The 21,132-nt window shown below is 40.9% G+C and overlaps 1 protein-coding gene across 1 annotated transcript in view; it reads left to right on the forward strand.

Moving 5' to 3' along the window:
- The window catches only part of LOC102937094 (cytosolic phospholipase A2 epsilon), a 40,281-nt gene extending 25,365 nt beyond the window's left edge, over positions 1–14,916 (forward strand). The window contains exons 12-19 of the mRNA XM_043548096.1: positions 544–766; positions 2,090–2,204; positions 5,099–5,236; positions 7,914–8,021; positions 9,039–9,230; positions 9,768–9,937; positions 12,735–12,921; positions 14,604–14,916. Coding sequence (XP_043404031.1) covers positions 544–766; positions 2,090–2,204; positions 5,099–5,236; positions 7,914–8,021; positions 9,039–9,230; positions 9,768–9,937; positions 12,735–12,921; positions 14,604–14,839 — 1,369 coding nt within the window. The 3' untranslated portion in view covers positions 14,840–14,916. The remainder of the gene's footprint in view (positions 1–543; positions 767–2,089; positions 2,205–5,098; positions 5,237–7,913; positions 8,022–9,038; positions 9,231–9,767; positions 9,938–12,734; positions 12,922–14,603) is intronic.
- The last annotated feature ends 6,216 nt before the right edge of the window (positions 14,917–21,132 follow it).

Genomic DNA, 21,132 nt, shown 5'->3' on the forward strand with positions numbered 1-21,132 from the left:
TGCCACCTAGTGGATACTGTATATGTCTTAGATCTCAGAAGTAGAGTTCAAATAATTGTTAAGAATGTATATTTATTTAAACATCTATTACCTTTCTGTATTATGTCAATTATACTCTTGATCCATCATACTGAATCTTGTCTTTCAGCTAGGATTGGAGATAGGAAGATGAAGGGGTGGGATTTTACATCCTGGCCATACACACTGACCATTCCTTCCTACAGTGGAGTTGGAGGTGTAATTTCCAGTTTGGGTAGACATACCTGCACTAGGTTTAGCATAGTAAAATTACCAGCGTAGCCATGGCTGCACAGACAGCAGGATGGGCTAGCCACCATGAGAACAATCCCATCTGAAACCCTAGGTGTGTACTCAGGGCAGCTATCCCATCCCACTGTCCATGCAGCCTCAGCTACACTACTGTTTTTAGCAGGCTGTCTCACTAAAAGTTTGTGGTAGTATGTCTGCCCAAGCTGGAAATTGTATCTCCATCTCCAGTGTAGGCCTACCCTTATTGTTTAACATCCTATCTCCCTTCCTCAGGACTATGGCAAACTTGTACGAAGATGCTAACTGGTCACAGAAGTATCTGGAGGAAGCAATCAATAAAGCTCGGAAGCATGTGACCAAATGCAAGATTAAGGGTTTTACCTTGGACCGTCTGAAGTACTATTACAATGAGCTAAAAGAGCGATGCCAACAAGGATACAACACGTCATTTATAGACTTGTGGGGGCTCATGGTTGAATACATGCTACATGATGAGGTATTGACTACACCATTCTTTTCAGAGCCCTGATGAACTTCTATCTCTAAGAATGAGCAGAAAATAAACTTGGAAAGGGAGGCCCATCCAACAATACTGTAGGGTTACTGATGCAAAGAATTTGTTAGGATCTTTTGTTGTAGATAGATACAACTATATATTCAAATACAAACACTGTTCTCACTTTAAAAATGTGGCAGACCTATGGGTACCATGGAACCTTAAACTGCTCGAGCCAAGAAATTCCAACATGCCAGCCTTAAGTTGACACTTTTCGTTTTTAAAAATCTGAATCCGTGGGATTCATTTTGTAATTCAGATGCCTATTTGGACATTGCATATCTTCAGACATTCATTGTTGGTTGAAAACTAAATTGACACTGTAAAATTGGCTTCAAGAAGGTGACATAAATCCTAGTTACATCACAGACCACTTGTTTCGTATGTGTTTGTAATACTGTCTTATTTATATTCTTTCAGTGTTGTTTTTAGAGCTAGTTGAATTGCAGAAAAGAATATTCCTTGAATGTATTGTTGTATGGATTTCACTTGTACTCACTGAGGAATGTATTTGCCAAATGGTATTTGATCAGCTATGCAGCTAGTTGAATCTGTTTTTAAAAAAGTATTTGGCAAATGCATTTTTTTGGATGGAAAATGGTGTAATTTGTCAAACATATTCACCAAATATTGGCCGGGTCTTATTGTTTTATATGCATCGCTAAAGAATTTTAGAACAGTTAAGGAAGTAAAGCATGGATTTATTAAATCATTTGGGACTAGAATAACTCCAAAATATTTTAAAAATTTAAGGCAATGTCACCTTAGGATGAGTGCCATTAACAAGGTTGAAAATTTTTTGTTTAGAAATAACAGTATTTGAAAACCGACTAAAATAGGTTATTTCCTAGTCATTTCTTTTCACAAGCAAAGACATTTAATGCATCAGATCCACTATAATGCCATACCTGAGCACATATATATCTGGAATATTACAGCATAACCTGCCTAAGATGATCATAACTTAGACAGCTCCAGTCCCTGCTGCACTCTAGTCACCTGTCTCTTCCCATGAATTTCCCTCTCTGTGCTTGTTTGAATCCACAATCAAACTGACCACATTTCTTAATAATATGTAAGCATCAAAGAATAGCTGCTGTTCCTGGGACTTTGGGCAAGTTTGGAATAGCCTAGACAAACATTTGTACACAGCCCAATGAGTTGAGAACATAAAAGAAAACCTGGCTGAAGTTCAGACGTTACTTTATAAAAGTTCAAATGCAGATCCATTTTTTCCTATTAATTATTTTTCTTCAAAAACAGAAAGATAACCATAAACTCTCGGATCAGCAACAGGCAATGAGTGAGGGCCAGAATCCGCTGCCCATTTACATGGCTATCAACCTCAAAAACAGCTACAGCTCTCAAGATTTTAGAGGTAATGGTGATATTTTAAAGTATGTGATTTATATTTTAAGAAATCTTCATTCATTTTGTGTGATAAACCAGTTCCACTAACATTATAACCCTTTGTTCCTAGCCCCAAACTAACCTTTTTTTTTAACCTTCAAAAAACTGTGGATACAGTTTTAAAAAATAATGTTAAATGTTTTTGTTTGATGCCTTTAGTCTTTTGAGTTCTTACTTGGACCGGAAATGAAAGTTCATTTGTAGCACAGGATATGTCAAGTTCAGAGTTCATCCTCACTACAAAAAGTACCAGAAATCTTTTGACAGAGAGATTTCTAGACACATTTAGTAGAATCAGGAAGTCCCGGGATTCATCAGATAAACCTGTAAACCTTTAGATATAATGTCAATCAAATATACATCTCATTTATCATTGATTTAACTATGCTTGCTTAGTATGAATAGTCAAGAGGAGAGAAAGCAAATAGAAGTACTGGGCTTCTTATTAGTGGAGGAAATAACTTTTACCTCAGCTATAATGTATGTCTGTTGTATCTGACGATGACATCACAGCATCATGTGTGTTGTCACATAGCTGTATAGTTCTGATCTGTGAGGAGCATGAACAGGTGTGACGCAGGAATGCACAGGTTTCCACTAAGACTTGATATGATGCTTGGTCCTTTAAAAATTCTTTTGTTTCATCTGTCTTCCTTAAAGTATTTACAACCTTTACTGATAGTTGCTCTCCATTCAGGTCTCTCCTTGGCTATGTCTTCAAAGTTGTAACAATTTATGATGCATAAGGTCAGTTTCTGCCTAAGGATGTCTTTGAAGTATTTTTGTTGACCACTCTTCCTGCATTTTCCAAGTGTCAGCTCACCACAGAGCACTTTTTTTGGGGGGGGGGCAGAGACTGTCATTGCCCATTCTGATAACATGACCTATCCCTCTAGAATGTTCCAGAGGCCATTTCTACTCATCTTGTCAAAAAAAATTTTTTAGATCAACAAAGACAGCATACAGTTCAATGTTTTGCTCAGTGCATTTTTCCTAAATCTGCCTCTCAACAAATATCAGGCCTGAGGTGCTCCAAATTCACACTGGGTCTCTGGTAGAAACTTCTGTGATACTGTTTCCACAAGCTGACTGAGAAAAATGCAAGCAAGGATTTTACTATCTATAGATAGCAGGGAGATATCCTGGTAGTTACCACAGTCAGATTTGTAGCCTTTATTGTTGTATAGATTAACTAGGATTGTATCTTTGAAGTCCTGAGGAATTTCCTTGGCTTCCCAGATATTCTTAATGATTTTGTGTAGATAGCTGACAGTTTTGGGGCCTGCAAGTTCAAAGATTTCAGCTGGGATGCTGTCTTACCATGGTGATTTACCTGACTTCATTTATTCAACAGCTTTTTTCACTTCCTCAGTGATAGATGGCTGGTCAGTTTCTTCATATATGGGGTACTGGGTTGGTTCCTCCAGCACCTGTTGGTTGCCCATAGAGGGATGGTTGAGTAGCTCAGTGAAGTTCTGCACATATTTTTCAGACACGCCTTTTGTCCTTGATTCAGGTAGATCCATCTGAACTCTTTAAAGGAGCTAGTCTGGATTTCAATGGGCCATAAATGGTCTTCAGGGGCTCATAAAACAACTTTATGGTCTTAGTATTGGCATATTGCTCTATTTCTTCTGCTCTCTTTTCACACCAGTTGTCCTGTAGAACATAAAGGTGTCTTTGATCCTTGGCTTGCAGATATTTGAACATATCTTTCTTTGATGTTGATTCTTTGTCTTTGTGCCAAGATATAAACACATCTTTTCTTTTCCTTGAGGATCTTTTTGATTTCATCATTGGTTTAATATAACCAATCCTAGTGCTATCTTTGATTTTTACTTAGTTTCTTCTGAGGCTTGAAGAATGGCTGATTTGAACATATTCCACTTTTTGAGTAGATTATTGGGTGATGATGTAATGCTATCACATTTTTCCTCTAAGTTTTCCCTTAGTTTTTGTTGATGAAATGGATGCCTCAGCTTTGCTTTGTTCAATTTTGATTTAATCTTGTTCAGCATTGTTCCGCTGAACAACATGTACATTAAAAATGGCTCTGATCAGCCTGTGGTCAGTTCAACAGTTTGCCCCTTGCACTGTTCTGGTGATCTTGATGGCCCGAATGCCTCTTTGCCATATCATGGCATAATTAATCAGATGACAGTGCTTTGATCTCGGATGAATCCAAGAGGTTTTATGTCTGTTGGCTTGCCTAAAGATTGTGTTGATAATAACAAACTCATGCTCAGCATACTTGCTGAGTAGGAAGAGACCATTGCTGTTTATTTTTCTGACTCCATTATTCTTTATTACACCATTCCAAACCTCACTATCTTTTCCAACTCTGGCATTCTAGTCTCCCAGAAGTCTAAGCTTGTCTTCACAGGGTATAGATTTAATTATGTCATCCAAATCAGAATAGGACTGTTCCTTTGTTTGTTCTGTACTATTCATTGTTGGAGCATAGGCACTTAAGACTCTTAAAGCATGATTTTCCAATGGGAAGATGAGCTATATAAAACTTTATAGATGAACAACTATAGCTGAGTACTTATGGCTTTGTTCGCTCCAAGGCTCCTCCCACCCCGAAATTGCTGTATTAATGGACCTCAGTCCGTACATGGAGGGACCATCCCCTGCTGATATGAGGAAAATTTGCTTTCTAGCTCATTGGCGTTGCAACCAGTATTGGTTAGAAATATAGCTAGTAACAAAATTGTATGGTTTTTAAACTATAATTATACACCAAGAAATTGATGCTGGAAGGTGTATTCCACTTGATCTTTTTCCAGTCATCTGATATGTATATCTTTTGCCACAGTCTGGGCACTGCAGTAAAAGCCTTTTTTGTTGCTCTCTCTGTAGAATGGTTGGAGTTCACTCCCTACGAGGTGGGATTCTGGAAATATGGAGCATTTATTCGCTCACAAGATTTTGGAAGTGAATTTTTCATGGGAAGACTGATGAAGAAATTCCCAGAAAGCCGGATTTGCTTCATGGAAGGTGATGATTATCTAGAGCAAATGTTAACCTAATAAGAATACAGCAGGGTATATAACTAGGCATTGGTGAGCAAATGATCTATCACTGGTGAAACTGGTGTGGAATCACCTTCCAGAAATCTATGTATGGTATCACCTATGTCTCTAGCAGATAATGATTTTCCATGTGAATTTAAATTGTCCTAGTGTAACTAAACCTGTTGTATGTTTGGTTTAACTGTGCTATGAAACCAGGCAACTCACAAACATAGGGCAGCTGCTAGATTCTATGTACCTTTACTTGAGTTCATTTGTCCAACATTGGCATTTGCTACCTTTTATATCTCAATTATCTGGAATTCAGCCCTTTTCAGTTTTAAAGCCTGACTTGAAACTGAACAGACTACAACAAGTTTGAACCTGACCCAAGCTTGAGATGATTGCGTTGTTTTCATACCTGACCTGAACCCAACTTTTGTAGTTAGGTCCTGTTGGATTTGGGTCGGGTTGCAAGGGTCTCGTGTGTAATGGGGGTGGAGAAGGTGTGGGAGAGAATGGGAGGGGGCAAGTGGGGCCATTGCCTGCAGAGCCAACAGCTTGTGCACCCCTTGTGGCTGTGCCCGGGGGAGGATGGTGGTAGTAGCTGGAGCTGCAGGGGTGCTGCACTGCAGCACAGGCTGGGTGTGTCAGTAGCTGAGCAACAGTCAGATGGGCAGAGTGGGGGGGAGGGAGGAGGTGGCTGCTGCTCTCGCTTGCCCTGTTGGCTCCTTTGTTCACACCAAGCACACATGGTCTTGTAGGGCTGGCCCTGGTCACTCAAGAGGATCTCCAGATCCTCCAGCTGGTAGGTGGGGTGGTGGTCAGGTGGCACCGGGGAGTAGTGGCTGGCAGGGCTGGGCTTTGCAGTCCCTGCTGCCTCGCAATCACTGGCACTTTTTGCCACCCCACTTCAGCTTTTATGGTGCTGAGCATCTCCACTGGGGCCCAGGATCTCTCAGTGCATGTGGGGGATACTGTGCCCACTGGGGGACCTTGAAAGTTTCTCTGTCTGGAGCAGACATGGCTTCTCCCCCTTCGGCATTAGTTCCAGCTGCCCTGAGCCTGGTCCAGTTCCTGTTTGTCTCTTAGTGGCTGCCAGGCTCCCTGGCATTGTGCCCCATCTGTGACGGCTCCACGCTTTGGCTTCCCTGCCCAGGGCCGCAGCAGCACTGGGTGAGCCCCCTGCTCCCTGCACCACCTCCTGCGGGTGCCGCCACACAGACAATGGGGAGCCTGCCCAGGTGAGCCAAGTGTGGGACTGCCTACAGGGCGGAAGGGAAGAGTTTCGCTTCCTGAAGCTGCTGCACAATCCCGGGAGGGAAGGATGAAAGGAGACACAGTGACAGCAGGGTTGGGTTCAGGAGGCATGGCATAGTAATGTGAAGCAGGGTCTCTTCTCATTACAGCATTGTCCTCTGCAGACTCAGGTCTACTCGGGCCTAATTTTAAAGCCTAATCCGAACATGACTTGAGCCTGAGAGTTTTGACTTGTTTTCGTATCGGACCTGACCCACACCCGACCCTTGTAGTCAGGTTTGGGTGGGGCTGCCAGGGTGTACTTTGCAGCATAGTCCAATTGCTAATTTTTAACTATAGCTTGTGAGAAAATAAAAGGAGTACTTGTGGCACCTTAGAGACTAACCAGTTTATTTGAGCATGAGCTTTCGTGAGCTACAGCTCACTTCATCGGATGCATAGCATATCGTGATATGCTATGCATCCGATGAAGTGAGCTGTAGCTCACGAAAGCTCATGCTCAAATAAACTGGTTAGTCTCTAAGGTGCCACAAGTACTCCTTTTCTTTTTACGAATACAGACTAACACGGCTGTTACTCTGAAACTTGTGAGAAAATGTTCATCAAAACAAGATTTTGACCAAAAATTAAACAGAATCTTTTGACTTATTCTATTCTTTTCCACTTGGCTCTTATTTGAATCCTGATGAATATAGCTACATAGCATTGAAACATAGCCTAATAAACATCAGCATAATTAAACAGAACAGTAATGTTCTGAAACAGTAGAATACAAAGCAGCTTTTTAATGCAATCTTCAGAGAGCTAATATTGTTATTCAATTAAATAGCAAAGGGAGAGAGAAACTGAGGTATTAAAAAAGGAACAAAATCGTATATTTTTCTGATGAAATATGAAGAAGTTGCAAAGCTGAGATGGTAAGATAACTTGAAAACTGCTACCATATGGAGTTAGTTTAACAATTTAACATTTTCTGTGTCTGACTTTACTTGGAACTAGTTAGCATCTAAAGTTCCTACAGCTGAAGTAGTTATAACAGTAGCTCAGATAGGCCCCAGTCTTGCAAACACTTGATTTCAATGGGAATACTCATGCAAATAAGGTTAAACATCCGATGAAGTGAGCTGTAGCTCACGAAAGCTTATGCTCAAATAAATTGGTTAGTCTCTAAGGTGCCACAAGTACTCCTTTTCTTTTTGCAAATACAGACTAACACGGCTGTTACTCTGAAACCTGGAATTAAGCATATGTGTAAGTGTTTGAAGTATTGGAACTATGCCCACAAAGATGTCTATAAAATTTGGAAGGAAATGTTCGAGGGGTAGGACAAAAGGCAGTTTTCAGTTAAAATGCTTCCAAGACTTCATCAAATTAGTTTCAATTGGATCTCTTCCACTTTACAGGCATGTGGAGTGGTATATTTTCCTTCGATGTGATGTATTTCTGGAATTTGGCCTTTGATTCAGAGGACTTCTGGTACAGATGGACTCGAGACCGAGTAAATGACATTGGTGGGTGGTTTATCTTTTTTATCTCATTCACCTGTTTTTGTTTTTCCATACATGGTCAGAGGGGGGAAGGGCAGGAAAGGTATTAACAGGATCTTCTATTGTTCTAAAGCAGTCTCTTTGCTTGATTAAGGATCTGCTTTGCCTCGAGCAAGGGAGATACAAAGCACGTAGAAAAAATATTGAAGGGTAATTGCCAAGTTACCTCCTCAAAAGTTCAGGGAGCAGTGATGTCTTCACAGAGGGCCCTTGACTCTGCATGCTATTCCCTGCACCATACACCAAATCACAAGTGCCAACTCCATAGGGACTGCGGGGCTGGAGCACCCACAAAAAAAAAAAATAGTGGGTGCTCAGCACACACCGATGGGCCCTGCTGATCAGTTCTTCCCCCTGCCCCCCCAGTGCCTCCCACCCGCTGGCAGGTCCTGCTGATCTGCTCCTCCCCCTACTCCCCAGTGCCTCCTGAAAGTGGATCAGCTGTTCAGCAGCGGGCAGAAGGTGCTGGGGGCGAGGAGACGGGAGCGGGGGCAGGAAGAGGCGGAGCAAGAGTGGGAAATGCTCCGTGGAGGGGGTGGAATGGGGTGGGAAAAGGCGGGGAGGGGTGGGGCCTTGGGGGAAGGGGTGGAGAAGGGACGGGGTCTGGTACAGAGCTGGGGTTGAGCACCCCCTGAGAAATCAGAAATTCGGCACCTCTGCACCAAATTACAAATGGGGCACCATTCTAGTTAGGTTTAAAATATTCGGTTTTAATTGTAGACTTAATGTTATATTTGTGGGTAGTAGTTCATTTAATTTACCGGGTTTTTGTGGGGTTTCTTTATCATTTTGCTCCCACTCTGGGTTTTATTTGGACTCGAGGCCTTAGCTTATTACAGCTCTCCTTTTTATGGATTTGCCAGAAATTCAATTTATGAATGATCGCATTATTATTATTTATTTTATTGCTGCAGAGAACCCTCTCCCTCAAATTAATCTAGGCAAACTAAGAATTTTAGATTTTTTTTCTCCTTTCTGCAGAGGAAGATCCTGTTCTACACATAAGGCCTCATGAGACAGCGACTCGCCTGTCGACTCCTGCAGGCGTCCTTTCTACTGCTTTCCGAGATGTCTTAACAGGGCGCCCAACAATTGCAGAATTCCCCAATTTCCTAAGGGGCTTCCAGTTTCACAATGAGTACCTGGAGAATGAGCATTTTTCTACATGGAAAGGCACAGTAATAAAGCATGATTTGCAGTGGTATATTTTGAGATGGTTTGGAATGCAGCAAGGAGAGCTGCATGCTGTGGAGAATACGTAGATTTCATGTTTAAATTCCACCTCCCCTTCCTTAAGCTCTGAAGTTTGAACTAAAGTTCAGTCTGTTGGCTTGTGCAGGGCTGAATGTTCATAATGAAATTGCTTTGGTGGGTCTTAGTTAATTTTTTGTTGGGTTGCATGTCACCAGGCACAGTGACTGCAAAGTTAGGGGGAGGGGCAAAATAGGTAGACAAAAAGGCTGAAAACAATGTGAGGAGTCTAAGAAGGGAATGAACAACAAGAGACTTGTTCCTCTAAGTGAAGGCTGAACTGCTGTGGTACAACAATGTGTCAACACCCAAAGAAAGCAATGGGGTAGGGGCAGAATTTCTTCTCTTTGACCCATTTCTTTGATCTCCTTTCTTCTCTTTGACCCATTTATTATCATCATCAGGAAAGCAGCTCATCTATTCTTATGGTAGTTATAACCGGACATGTTTGTATTTCAGACACTGTGATAGACACTTGCCCTAACAAACTAATTGAAACAGCACAGCACCCTCTATCCCTGGCAGATACTGGATTTTTTATCAATACCAGTTACCCACCACTCTTGGTACCTCAGAGGAAAGTGGACGTCATCCTGCATTTAAATTACAGTGGAGGATCACAGACGTTGGTGAGAAGAGTCAAATTATCCTTTGGTTTTTCCATTATGGCCATTTGCCTCAAAGCTTTTAGCATTTAGTAGCCAAAATCATAGGCACCTACTCTGTGGGTGCTCCAGGGCAGAAGTACCCACGAAGAAAAATTAGCTGGTACTTAGGACCCAGTGGCAGCCAAGCTCCCCCTTCCCTCCCACTCCCACCTGCCGATGGCCCCCGCCAATCAGCTCCTCCCCTCCCTCCCAGCACCTCCTGCACATGGCGGAACAGCTGTTCTGTGATGTGTAGGAGGCGCTGGGAGCGAGGAGAAGGAGCAGGTATGGGGCGCGCTCAGAGGAGGGGGTGGAAAGAGGTGGGGAAGAGGCAGGGTGGGGGTGGAGCGGGGGAGGGAAGAGGTGGGGTGGGGCCTTGAGGGAAGGGGTGCAGTGGGCCCCATCATCACCTGGGTCTGAGCATGGGTTGAGCACCCCTGGGGAAAATTAGAAGCCGGCACCTGTGGCCAAAATTACTAACTTTCCAATAGTAGAAGAGGAAATTGATTCCAGAAGAATGAAACTTCATTTAGTTTGCACTACTAGTTCGACAATGGCACACCTCCTTGCTTCAGAAATTGTGGCCTAAATTCTCTATTTAATTGAATCTATTTGTGCTTCTAATTTTCTGTTTTAATTCCTAAGTCCTAATGGCTGATCTGATAGGGAGAACTCTATGGCCATCAGAATTAAGGACAATAAGGAGGAGTTTTTAGAAGTATATTGGAAAGACAAGGAATCCTAACAACGCATTGGTCCATTACTAGTTCAAAATTGTAGAATTGTTAATAATAATGCTGAACAATAGAGGTGTTTGATAAATATTTCTATTCTGTGTATTGTACTTTTGAAGCAGGACTTAGTTCAGGGAAGTCCTGCAGCCTGTGTTATGCAGGAGGTCAGATAATAGTTTATGACAATTGTCCTTGAAATCTATGAAGCTGTACTATTCCAACAAATTCACGGAAGATAAGTTATGCAGATATTCTCAGTGTTCCTCAGTAATTTTCTAGGAAAACTAGGAAAAGAAGTTGGCAGGCGCACACAATAAGAAAAAGTAGTTATTAAGGCTGATAAAAATTTCTTGTGAAGAAAATATACCTACCAAAAAGTGCAGTTTTGTTGAAACTGAATTTTTTGTGGGGTGAAATGTCAATTCCAACAAAAATTAGATTTTGCTACATGAAATCTCCAATGACAAATCAACATTTTGAAATGAAACTCATTTTTTCATTTTATTTCAACTTACACAGTTGTGTCATTTCAACTTTTTGATTGATAAAAAACCATAACAAAATAACATTTTATTTCAAAATGGTGACTTGAAATGACAGTTTTAATTTTGGACTTAAAATGTTTCATTTTGGGTTTCTGAAACTCAAAAACTTGAAACAAAATAACATTAAGTTCTATTCTATATAGGTTTTCATACTGTGCTCATCACCATAGTACCTGAGTACCTTCCAGTATTGCATTAAGCAATGTGACTACACATCTGTCACATGCTGTTTGTTCTCTCATTTTATCCCCAGAGGGAGAAGTGCATGGTGTGTCTTGTTTGGTAGGTGGTGGTTGTTAAAGAAATGTACCTGTTGATTTGTATTCATATTAGAGAAGGCAAGATCAAAGAAATTCTTCTTGCACTTGGAGCAGAAAGTGGTGAGGTTTCCATACTGTTTGTGGAGGGTCCTCTGTTTGTGGGGGAGTTCATTTCACTGTCTCGGATCACCCCGGAGAAGGTTGTATCTCCTGCACAGACAAGCTTTGCTCTTATTGTGGAGAGTTCCCTTGTCACATAGGAGTGAAGTTGTCTAAATGAAATGAAAAATATTGTTTCATTTTGAAATGTTGATTTGAAACAAAAAAAACCACTTTTAATCAGTTCAAACATTTCTATATAGAAAACAGAATTTTTTTTTACTAAAACATTTCAGATGAAGACTTTTTTTGTCATTCAAAATTGCTTACAGGAAAAATTTCTGTTTTCTTACTAGTTCTAATAGCGAGAGTGTTCATCACAAAATTACATGTAATTATATGGCTATTCCTTTTTGATTAGATGATTTGAGGTTTTCTGGCAGCTGACTCCGTGGTAGATGGGACAATTCAATACCTTTGGATTCAAATTTCTACAAGGTCTTTCAGTAACTAATTTTTCATGTTACAAATTATCCTGATGAAGGATGGACTGGTAGTTGGAGCACTAGCCCGCGCTTTGGGAAGTCCAGGTTCAATTCCCTGCTTCCCCACAGACTTTGTGATACATTGGGCAGGTCACTTAGCTTTTCTGTGCTTCATCCTCTGATCTGTGGAGATGGGAATAATTGCACTTCCCTACCTCAGAGAGGTGATGTGAAGCTAAATACATTAAAGCTTGTGAGGTGCTCAGATACTTTGGTGATGGGGCCCATATTAGTATCTTAGAAAGATACATACACTCTTTGTGCTTTTCTCTCTGATGTTCCATTTCAAAATCTATTTATGGAATCCTCTTACTCAGCAGTAGATTTAAATTAATACTTTAGTTTTCAGCTGCCTGTGGAATCTATACTACTGTAACTGCTTTCTCATTTTGTTTAAAGTGCTACAGGGAGCAAAATAAACTGCAACATCAGTATTCTGTGATGTAGTCTTTCTCCAACCTCATGTGTTCCCATAGGAATTCCTGTGTAACCCCTTAGATATTGAAAGGCAGTTTAACATTAGTTACTGTGTTTCAGGAAATCCTGGTCTTTGTCCCTTCTTTGAGTTCTAAAATCTTTGTTCTGTGATGATTCAGCCTCTGGACCTAATTGAGAAGTACTGCTCGGAGCAGGGAATCCCATTCCCCAGAATCGAGATGAGTGAGGAAGACAGGAAAAATCCAAAGGAGTGCTATCTGTTTGAAGATGCTGAGAATCCAAGAGCTCCTTTAGTGCTTTTTTTCCCATTAGTAAATGACACCTTCAAAAAATACAAAGCTCCTGGTAAGTTATCAGCAGACAGTTACGTTATCTCCTTGATCAGCCTGTCCTGCTCATTTCATATCTGATGATTCTCTGCTGGCTGTATCCTCCTTTCTCATTTCAATACGATCAACCTTTCCACAGACAAGAAATACCATTTTCACTCTGAGTTAATGCCACTCAACCATCCATCATTATAAGGCACAGTGCTCATTTTAGCCACACAATTATTTTGATCTCTCACACACGGTGTTGTCTTGCTGTGTATAAATGTAAATTAACTGAATCAAAAATGCAGATCCTTAAAATGGAGGCTATGAGAAACACTATATTGTTGAAGCAAAGCCCAGCCACCACTACAAGCTTCATTGACGTCAACGGGGGTTTTTTTACACACATTTAAAGGCCTGTGTCACACACTTGGGTCTTGAGGGGTTGAGAACTTTTCTTTCAGCATTGTTGATAAATTGTATAGTCAGTTGCTTGACCACTCTCTGGTTTGTTATGAAATATACTCAAGAGACGAAATAACCAATGTCAGTCAGGTTTATTGCTATAACTCAATAATAATAATAATATAGTACAGGAAATAGGTTCTATGTGATACCACTCTCAGAGAAGCCATCTTGTGCAATAGTGTTACATTCACCTTATGCAGAAGGTGTGCTCCCAAAGTTACACCCCATGAGCCGTATTTTTACACCCTGACGGTTTACAAGTAAAAGATACTGTGTACATCATCTGGAACTAGATTTAACCAATCAGCTTTCTACCTTGTTTTTCTGGTACTATGATGTACCCCTTCTCTCTTTGTTCTGAACACCTGCATTTCAGGCATGAAGGCACCTCCTAGGTTTGTATTAGGGTAGGCGAATCATATGTCTTCTCTTTCCTTTGGGACATTCCAGTACAGGCCTGTGAGACTAACTCCCTTTCTGTTGCTATGGTAAAGCACTCATCTGTCCTGATCTTGACAGCTTTCTTAATTGCTCAAGCCAAAACTTACGTCAGGGGATGCAACGTGTTATGAGATACTTAGCATAAGTGAGCAGCGTTATATAAAAATCATAGGCCAAGTTAGGCCATATAACTGCTATAATATTTGTGCTTAATGCTATTTGTGCTGAACACTTACTAATACCTATTATTAATAGATGTATATATGCTAGCCAGCATACATTAGTCAACAGTATCAACAATCTTCTCACTGAACGGGTCATCATTTTTCCTTCAGTATGGCCAGCCAGTGTTGGCTGGGTCATTGATTCACGGATTATAATTCATTTCTGAGTGGCCGCCTGTCTCTTACATTCTCTCCTGCTCTCAGTATTCCATTTTGTTTTTGCTCACTACCATTGAGACATCTTCCTTTCTAGATTGGGGAAGCAGATATGCAGATCATGTAGGTCTCCTGTAAATGACACTCATAGGGCTGACCTGTAGTAAGTGTTGTTACAACGGGTTCTTCCCTATCCTGACCCTATCAGCAATACGATTTTCGTCAGTTCTGGAGAGTGGTGATGTAGAGATTGAAAAACTTGATTTTGCTAGAGATACTTGCACATCCCTATGGCAATTAACTTTGCAAACTATCTCGCTAGAGAGAAATCTCCCTCCCTGGCCAATTATTGCCTTGTTAATTGATATAAGCTCCAAACTGCAATAATGTTTCACTGGTAAAACTTGCAACATTTTTTTCTTAGGTGTGGAACGCAGCCCCACAGAGATGGAGGAGGGGAAAGTTGATGTGTCTAGTCCCTTTTCCCCATATACTACAAAGGAGCTCTCATTCAGTGAAGAGAATTTTGACAATCTGGTGAAAATGACTGACTACAATATCCTGAATAATGAGAACTTGATTGTTCAGGCCTTGCGCACAGCAGTGGAACGGAGGAAACAGCAAGCTCCCAAATACTACAAGGGAGCTCTCATTCAGTGAAGAGAATTTTGACATTCCGGTGAAAATGATTGACTACAATATCCTGAATAATGAAAACTTGATTATTCGGGCCTTGCGCACAGTAGTGGACTGGAGGAAACCGCAAATAAAATAGTCACTATCCAATAGACTTAATCTCCTGAGATTATATTTCTTGTGTCTTCTACTATGTAGAGAGACCAAAGCCTTCTGATGGCTTGCTAATGTTATATATCTAGTAGTAGCCTCATTGTGATGCCTCAGTGGACTCCAGTTCATTCCATTTAAGTGACAGTTCAAATAAACAGAGTTTGCTAAATCATGTCATGACCAAGACTTTACAGCTGGTTCAATTGCAACCAAATTTCACACCATCAAGGTTAAATTTTAGGTTTTCTTACCTTATCAGTTTATCCACAGAGATACATTCATTTAAAGTTCAAGAAGTGCACTTCACCGTGTTAATAAAATACATAAGCCATTAAAAAGTATTTTAACATGCTCACACAAAAATACAACAGTATCTAAATCATCCTTTTAAAAAGTCAGTAATTCTGCTTTGTTTTCTGTCAGAAATGCTGCTTTGTGAATTGGAGTCTTTATAGCACATAGCGAATCCATTTTTCTGGCACTGTTTCATTGTCGTGGACACACAGGAGAAGAGTCTCATCACTGATCTGATTATTTGTCTCTTGTCTCTGTTTTTTTCAGTTGGCTCTCTCTGCTGCACTTAGCACTTCAGTTTGAATACTCTTTGGCGTTCTTTAAATAAAATCTGTAAAATTGTCACTGTCCATAAACAACACCACTGGGTTCAGTAATTTTTGTTTCAACTCATTTTCACTGCCACACAAATTATTAAATAACACATTATTAAAGAAAAGGAGTACTTGTGGCACTTTAGAGACTAACAAATTTATTTGAGCATAAGCTTTCATGAGCTACAGCTCACTTCATCGGATGCCTCCATCTATTTGCATTTGGAAAGGAAGATGTCTGTCTGTATCTGTACAAGTTTTTTCATGAAGTTGATAGATTTCCACTCCATACTGCTAAATTCAGTGCCTTGCATAATGACAGGTTTCAGAGTAGCAGCCGTGTTAGTCTGTATTCACAAAAAGAAAAGGAGTACTTGTGGCACCTTAGATGAAGTGAGCTGTAGCTCACGAAAGCTTATGCTCAAATAAATTTGTTAGTCTCTAAGGTGCCGCAAGTCCTCCTTTTCTTTTTGCGAATACAGACTGACACGGCTGCTACTCTGAAATCTGACATTATTAAAGGAGTACTTCAAGGTGTATCTTTTCAAAGGGTGCCATGCATAAGGTAGCATGCAGATTGTTAGGAATGTCCAACTTTGATAGTGATTTTCAAGATACGTTGTTTGTGTGACCAAATGTTGACTAGAAATATGTGGGTCCCAAGTATTCAATTTGCCCAGCCATCAGGTAGAAACACCTTTCTTTCCCTTCCCCAAGTGGCCTAAAATACCCCTCCTCACCAGTTTAACCTCTTTTGGAGCTGGATGGCCCCTCAACTTCTTCCTGATATTCAGGAGGTGGTAAGTAGCCACAACCCTTGATATAAATGGTCTTCTAGGGGGCTGCTCTGGGTGGTTCCTCTCCCTCACCTATCCTAGAAACATTTTGTGGGTTGACAGTTGCTTGTGACGACCTTTCCACAATCCTGCAGCGGCTAGATCATGAATTATTCCTGCAGCCAGTGCTAGCACTAGACAACAGGGCTGAGGTGCCCATAAGGCCTTGCCGGAGCCTCTAAGGAAACCAGAGGCATTTTCTTGCTGCAGCTAACGGGCTCATACTCTTGCTATATATTTCCAACCCAGAGCCAGTGTGTCAGAACTGACAGTGAGAATGGGAGTGTGTTTTGCTCATGCTCAGGCAGGATGGACAGGTTACTTCTAGCTCACCCAGAAGATTTTTCTGGATATGGCAAAAAACAAGTCTGTTCGCTCAGAGAAACAGTGTTAGGGGGGCAGTCAATTGGAACTACTTGAATATTGGATGAGGAGAAGTGGGCCATAATATTTACATATTGTAGTGGTTATGCAGTAGGTATGGATTTGAAAGGGTATGATGTAATCCTGTTTTTTGTGTGTTCTGCACCTTTAAAAGTAGGGGAGTCTCCCTGCCTGCGACAGGGATGGTTGTGAGACAGCCATAATTGTGTGTTTCAGGTCAGACTCGGTACGTAACAGAGTCAGCAACAGTTGCTCACTCTCTCATGGAAATCTATATATGTACTTTTGTTGTTTGTTTCTTAACTGGAAATAAAACACATTCAGACTGAAGGTACATGTTTTACTCTTTGCATATGGGGGAATACAGACTGCAGAAAGATTCAGGTTGAAGTTATTTCAATGGCATAGGCAGAATGCTCTTCATTTATTATTATATAATTTTGCCAGCTACCTTTCAATACTTAAAAAGAAAAGGAGTACTTGTGGCACCTTAGAGACTAACCAATTTATTTGAGCATAAGCTTTCGTGCATCATGCATCCGATGAAGTGAGCTGTAGCTCACGAAAGCTTATGCTCAAATAAATTGGTTAGTCTCTAAGGTGCCACAAGTCCTCCTTTTCTTTTTGCGAATATAGACTAACACGGCTGTTACTCTGAAACCTTTCAATACTTAGTTACATCTATGAATAGAGATTTGAAAGATTAGCACCGTTTCTAATTTAGAGAGCAGATGAATAAGAGAACGCATCATAGAGGAATATCAATTAATAAATGGTACAATATAGAGATCAGTTGGGTGCTCCTATTTATCCTTTTCATAACACCAGAGCAAGGGGAACCTTGCAAAACTCACAAATAACCTGTGGTGCCCATTCCCACAGATGATGTTGAGACAAAATGCTTATTATGAGTTAGAAAGGGATTGGACATTTATGTGAATACTAAGAATGTCATCCATTGTTATACTAGATAGGATAAACATATGCGGATAGCAATCCTCATGCTTCAGGGCACAAGCCAATATCTCACTGCCTGGAATTAGGAAGGATCTTTTCCCACAAGCGTACTATTGCAAAATTGTATTATATGGGGGTTTTACACAGGGAAAATTTTTCTACAATGTTTTTTGTCTGAATTTGTTGATTCAGCAAAATTGAATCATTTTGTGGAGAAGGTTCAATTTGGCTGAATTTCCGATGGGTCTATTGGAAACCTGACCATTTTCCTAGATGCTTACCTGTCAAGCTCCTTGGGAGCTTGGACCACCAGGGTCCAGGACTTTGTGGCAGCTCAGCTCTCCATTCAGACTGCCTCGGGGTCATGAATCCCAGTGCTTGCAGGGTCTATGGCCCTAGGATAGTCCACCAGGAGACTGCCACAGACAGGGCAACCTTAGTGCTTCCAGTGTGACTCTGGGGCAGCCCCACAGGAGGACAGCCCTGGGGCTGTATTCTCTTTTGTGGAGAATGATTAAGTTTTTGGTTTTCATTCAGAATGAATCCAAATTTTGAAATATCAACTCTTCCACAAAACAGAACCTCTTTCCTCACCCAGTTCAATTTTACAATGCCCCCATAAACTTCAGGTACTGGCCACTGTTGAAAATAGAATCCAGTGTGACATTTCCTATAGTGCTGTGTTCTCTTGTGAAAGGGTGAAGATTTCACTTCTGGAAGAAAGAATCTCGGTACCATTCAGTCCCTGCTGCCTCTGAGGGGACTCCGTCAAGACAAAGTTGCTGTTGGGGAATGTTGTATCCGCCACAGCTTTCAGAATTCATCCTTGTACCAGCGTGAGGGCAAGCACATGGACACAGGAACTATTCAGGAGGTGCTGAGGGCTAGCTTCAGGACTGCTTCAGTTTGGACCCTGGTTCCAATAGCCACTATGGTGGCAAACAATTGTAGTTCATGTGCAGAGGGCAGGGGGACTACCATTTCCTTCCCCTTGGCAGTGAGGGCGCTGCTGCTGAGGCAGAGAGCAGTGATTCTAGATGGAGTGCATGGGAGGGTGAAGCTGTCAGGAGCAAAACTCAAGGAAGAGCTCTGGTGGCTGGTGGCCTACAAGGTTGGCAGGTGGGAATGAAAGTGGGAAGAATCATGATTTTTTTCAGAAAATTCACTGAGACAAACTTAAAGGCAAAAGGAGACAAAAATCAAAGATGTAGAAGAGCTTGTAACATTCACCAGACCTCTTGTGGAAGTTCTAGTACATTTAGAGACACCCCCCCCCCCATAAGATTATACTAAATTGGTGTGCAAAAAGTTAACAGTCCTGTCTGCTAGCCTTGATGAAGTTTAGTATGTAGAATAAGTCTGACATTTTTGGATTTATTTAATTTTGAGTTATGAGTGGACCATTCCTCCTCCCAGAACAAAAGATAACACAACCCCAACCAGTCCAATTTTCCAAAAGTGCTTAATAAATTTGGTAATTTTCTGATTAGGAAGTTTTCGAGTTGCTGCTTAGAGTGGCTTTTTGTGTTTATATCCTTATGCTACATGGTGTCAGGAATGAGTGAATCCCTTTCTCTAAAGGAATAAAGGAAAGAAAAGAGACCCCTCCACCCAGACTAGCAGAGTGGTGAGTGAGTGGGGAAAGCGGAAAATAATAATAATAATATGTAATACAAGGACAAACAACTCCTGTACTAGGATTGCCAGCAATACAAGGACTATACCTAGCAGAGAAACTGAAAAGCATTAATGGCAAAAAACAAAAGAAAAAACAACCCTGTCATAAATATAAAGGGAAGGGTAATCACCTTTAAAATCCCTCCTGGCCAGAGGAAAAATCCTTTCACCTGTCAAGGGTTAAGAAGCTAAAGGTAACCTCGCTGGCACCTGACCAAAATGACCAATGAGGAGACAAGATACTTTCAAAAGCTGGGAGGAGGGAGAAAAACAAAGGATCTGTGTCTGTCTGTGTGATGCTTTGGCCGGGAACAGAACAGGAATGGAGTCTTAGAACTTAGTAAGTAATCTAGCTAAGTATGTGTTAGATTATGATTTCTTTAAATGGCTGAGAAAATAGCTGTGCTGAATAGAATGAATATTCCTGTCTGTGTGTCTTTTTTGTAACTTAAGGTTTAGCCTAGAGGAATTCTCTATGTTTTGAATCTAATTACCCTGTAAGGTATTTACCATCTTGATTTTACAGAGGTGATTCTTTTTTACTTCTATTAAAAGTCTTCTTGTAAGAAAACTGAATGCTTTTTCATTGTTCTAAGATTCAAGGGTTTGGGTCTGTGGTCACAATTTGGGTCTGCAAATTGGTGAGGATTTTTACCAAAACTTCCCCTTGAAGTGGGATGCAAGGGTTGGGAGGATTTTGGGGGTAAAGACATTTCCAAACTACGTTTTCTCAGGAACCCAGATGAAGTTTGGTGGTGGCTGTGGAAGTCCAAGGGCAAAGGGTAAAATAGTTTGTACCTTGGGGAAGTTTTAACCTAAGCTGGTAAAAGTAAGCTTAGGAGGTTTTCATGCAGGTCCCCACATCTGTACCCTAGAGTTCAGAGTGGGGAAAGAACCCTGACAAATCCAAAACCCACATCCAACAACAATACAAGTTGTACTGAAGTTGTAGCCAGACCTTTTCACAGGCCTCAGAAAGTAGCCAGGAGAGTACAAAATAAAACTGGTTCCATCGTTGACTCCCTTTGCTCTTACAGCCCATGCCACATCCCTATATCTTTGCTCGGGAAAGTCAAAGAAAAACTAAAGAGAATGGAAGATATGGGGATTATTTCCCAGATAGGAGACTGGTGTGCAGGGATGGTTGTAATATGAAAGCACAATGGCAAAATCCAAATGTGGATCTTGCACAACTTAATAAAAGCATGTACAGAGAAAGACATGCTTCCTACAGTTGACCAGACATTAACTCAGTTATCAGAAGCCAAAATCTTCTCAAAGTTAGATGCTATAGCATGCTTCTGGCAAATTCCCCTGGCAAAAGAATCAATACCATTAACTACATTCAACACCCCGTTTGGAAGGTACTGTTTTAATCATCTTCCATTTGGCATGTCTTCAGCACCAGAACATTTCCAAAAGAGAATCACTCAGATCATGTCAGGTTTGCCTGGCATCCTTTGCTGTGTAGATGATGTGTTGGTATATAGGAGAGAGAAAAATGATTACATGCAGTTTTGACATGCGTCCAACAAGCTGGCCTCACTCTGAATGAGAAATGTGAATTTGGAAAGGAGCAGATAAAATTTGTCAGACACATAATTAGCAAACAGGTACTTCAGCTGGATTCAGGCATACTGAACCCAAAAATGTTTCTAGGCATGACAAATCATTTTGCAAGATTCTTTCCAAGAAATCTTAA

This window comes from Chelonia mydas, chromosome 6, assembly GCF_015237465.2.
Source record: "Chelonia mydas isolate rCheMyd1 chromosome 6, rCheMyd1.pri.v2, whole genome shotgun sequence".
Classification (NCBI taxonomy): Eukaryota; Metazoa; Chordata; order Testudines; family Cheloniidae; genus Chelonia; species Chelonia mydas.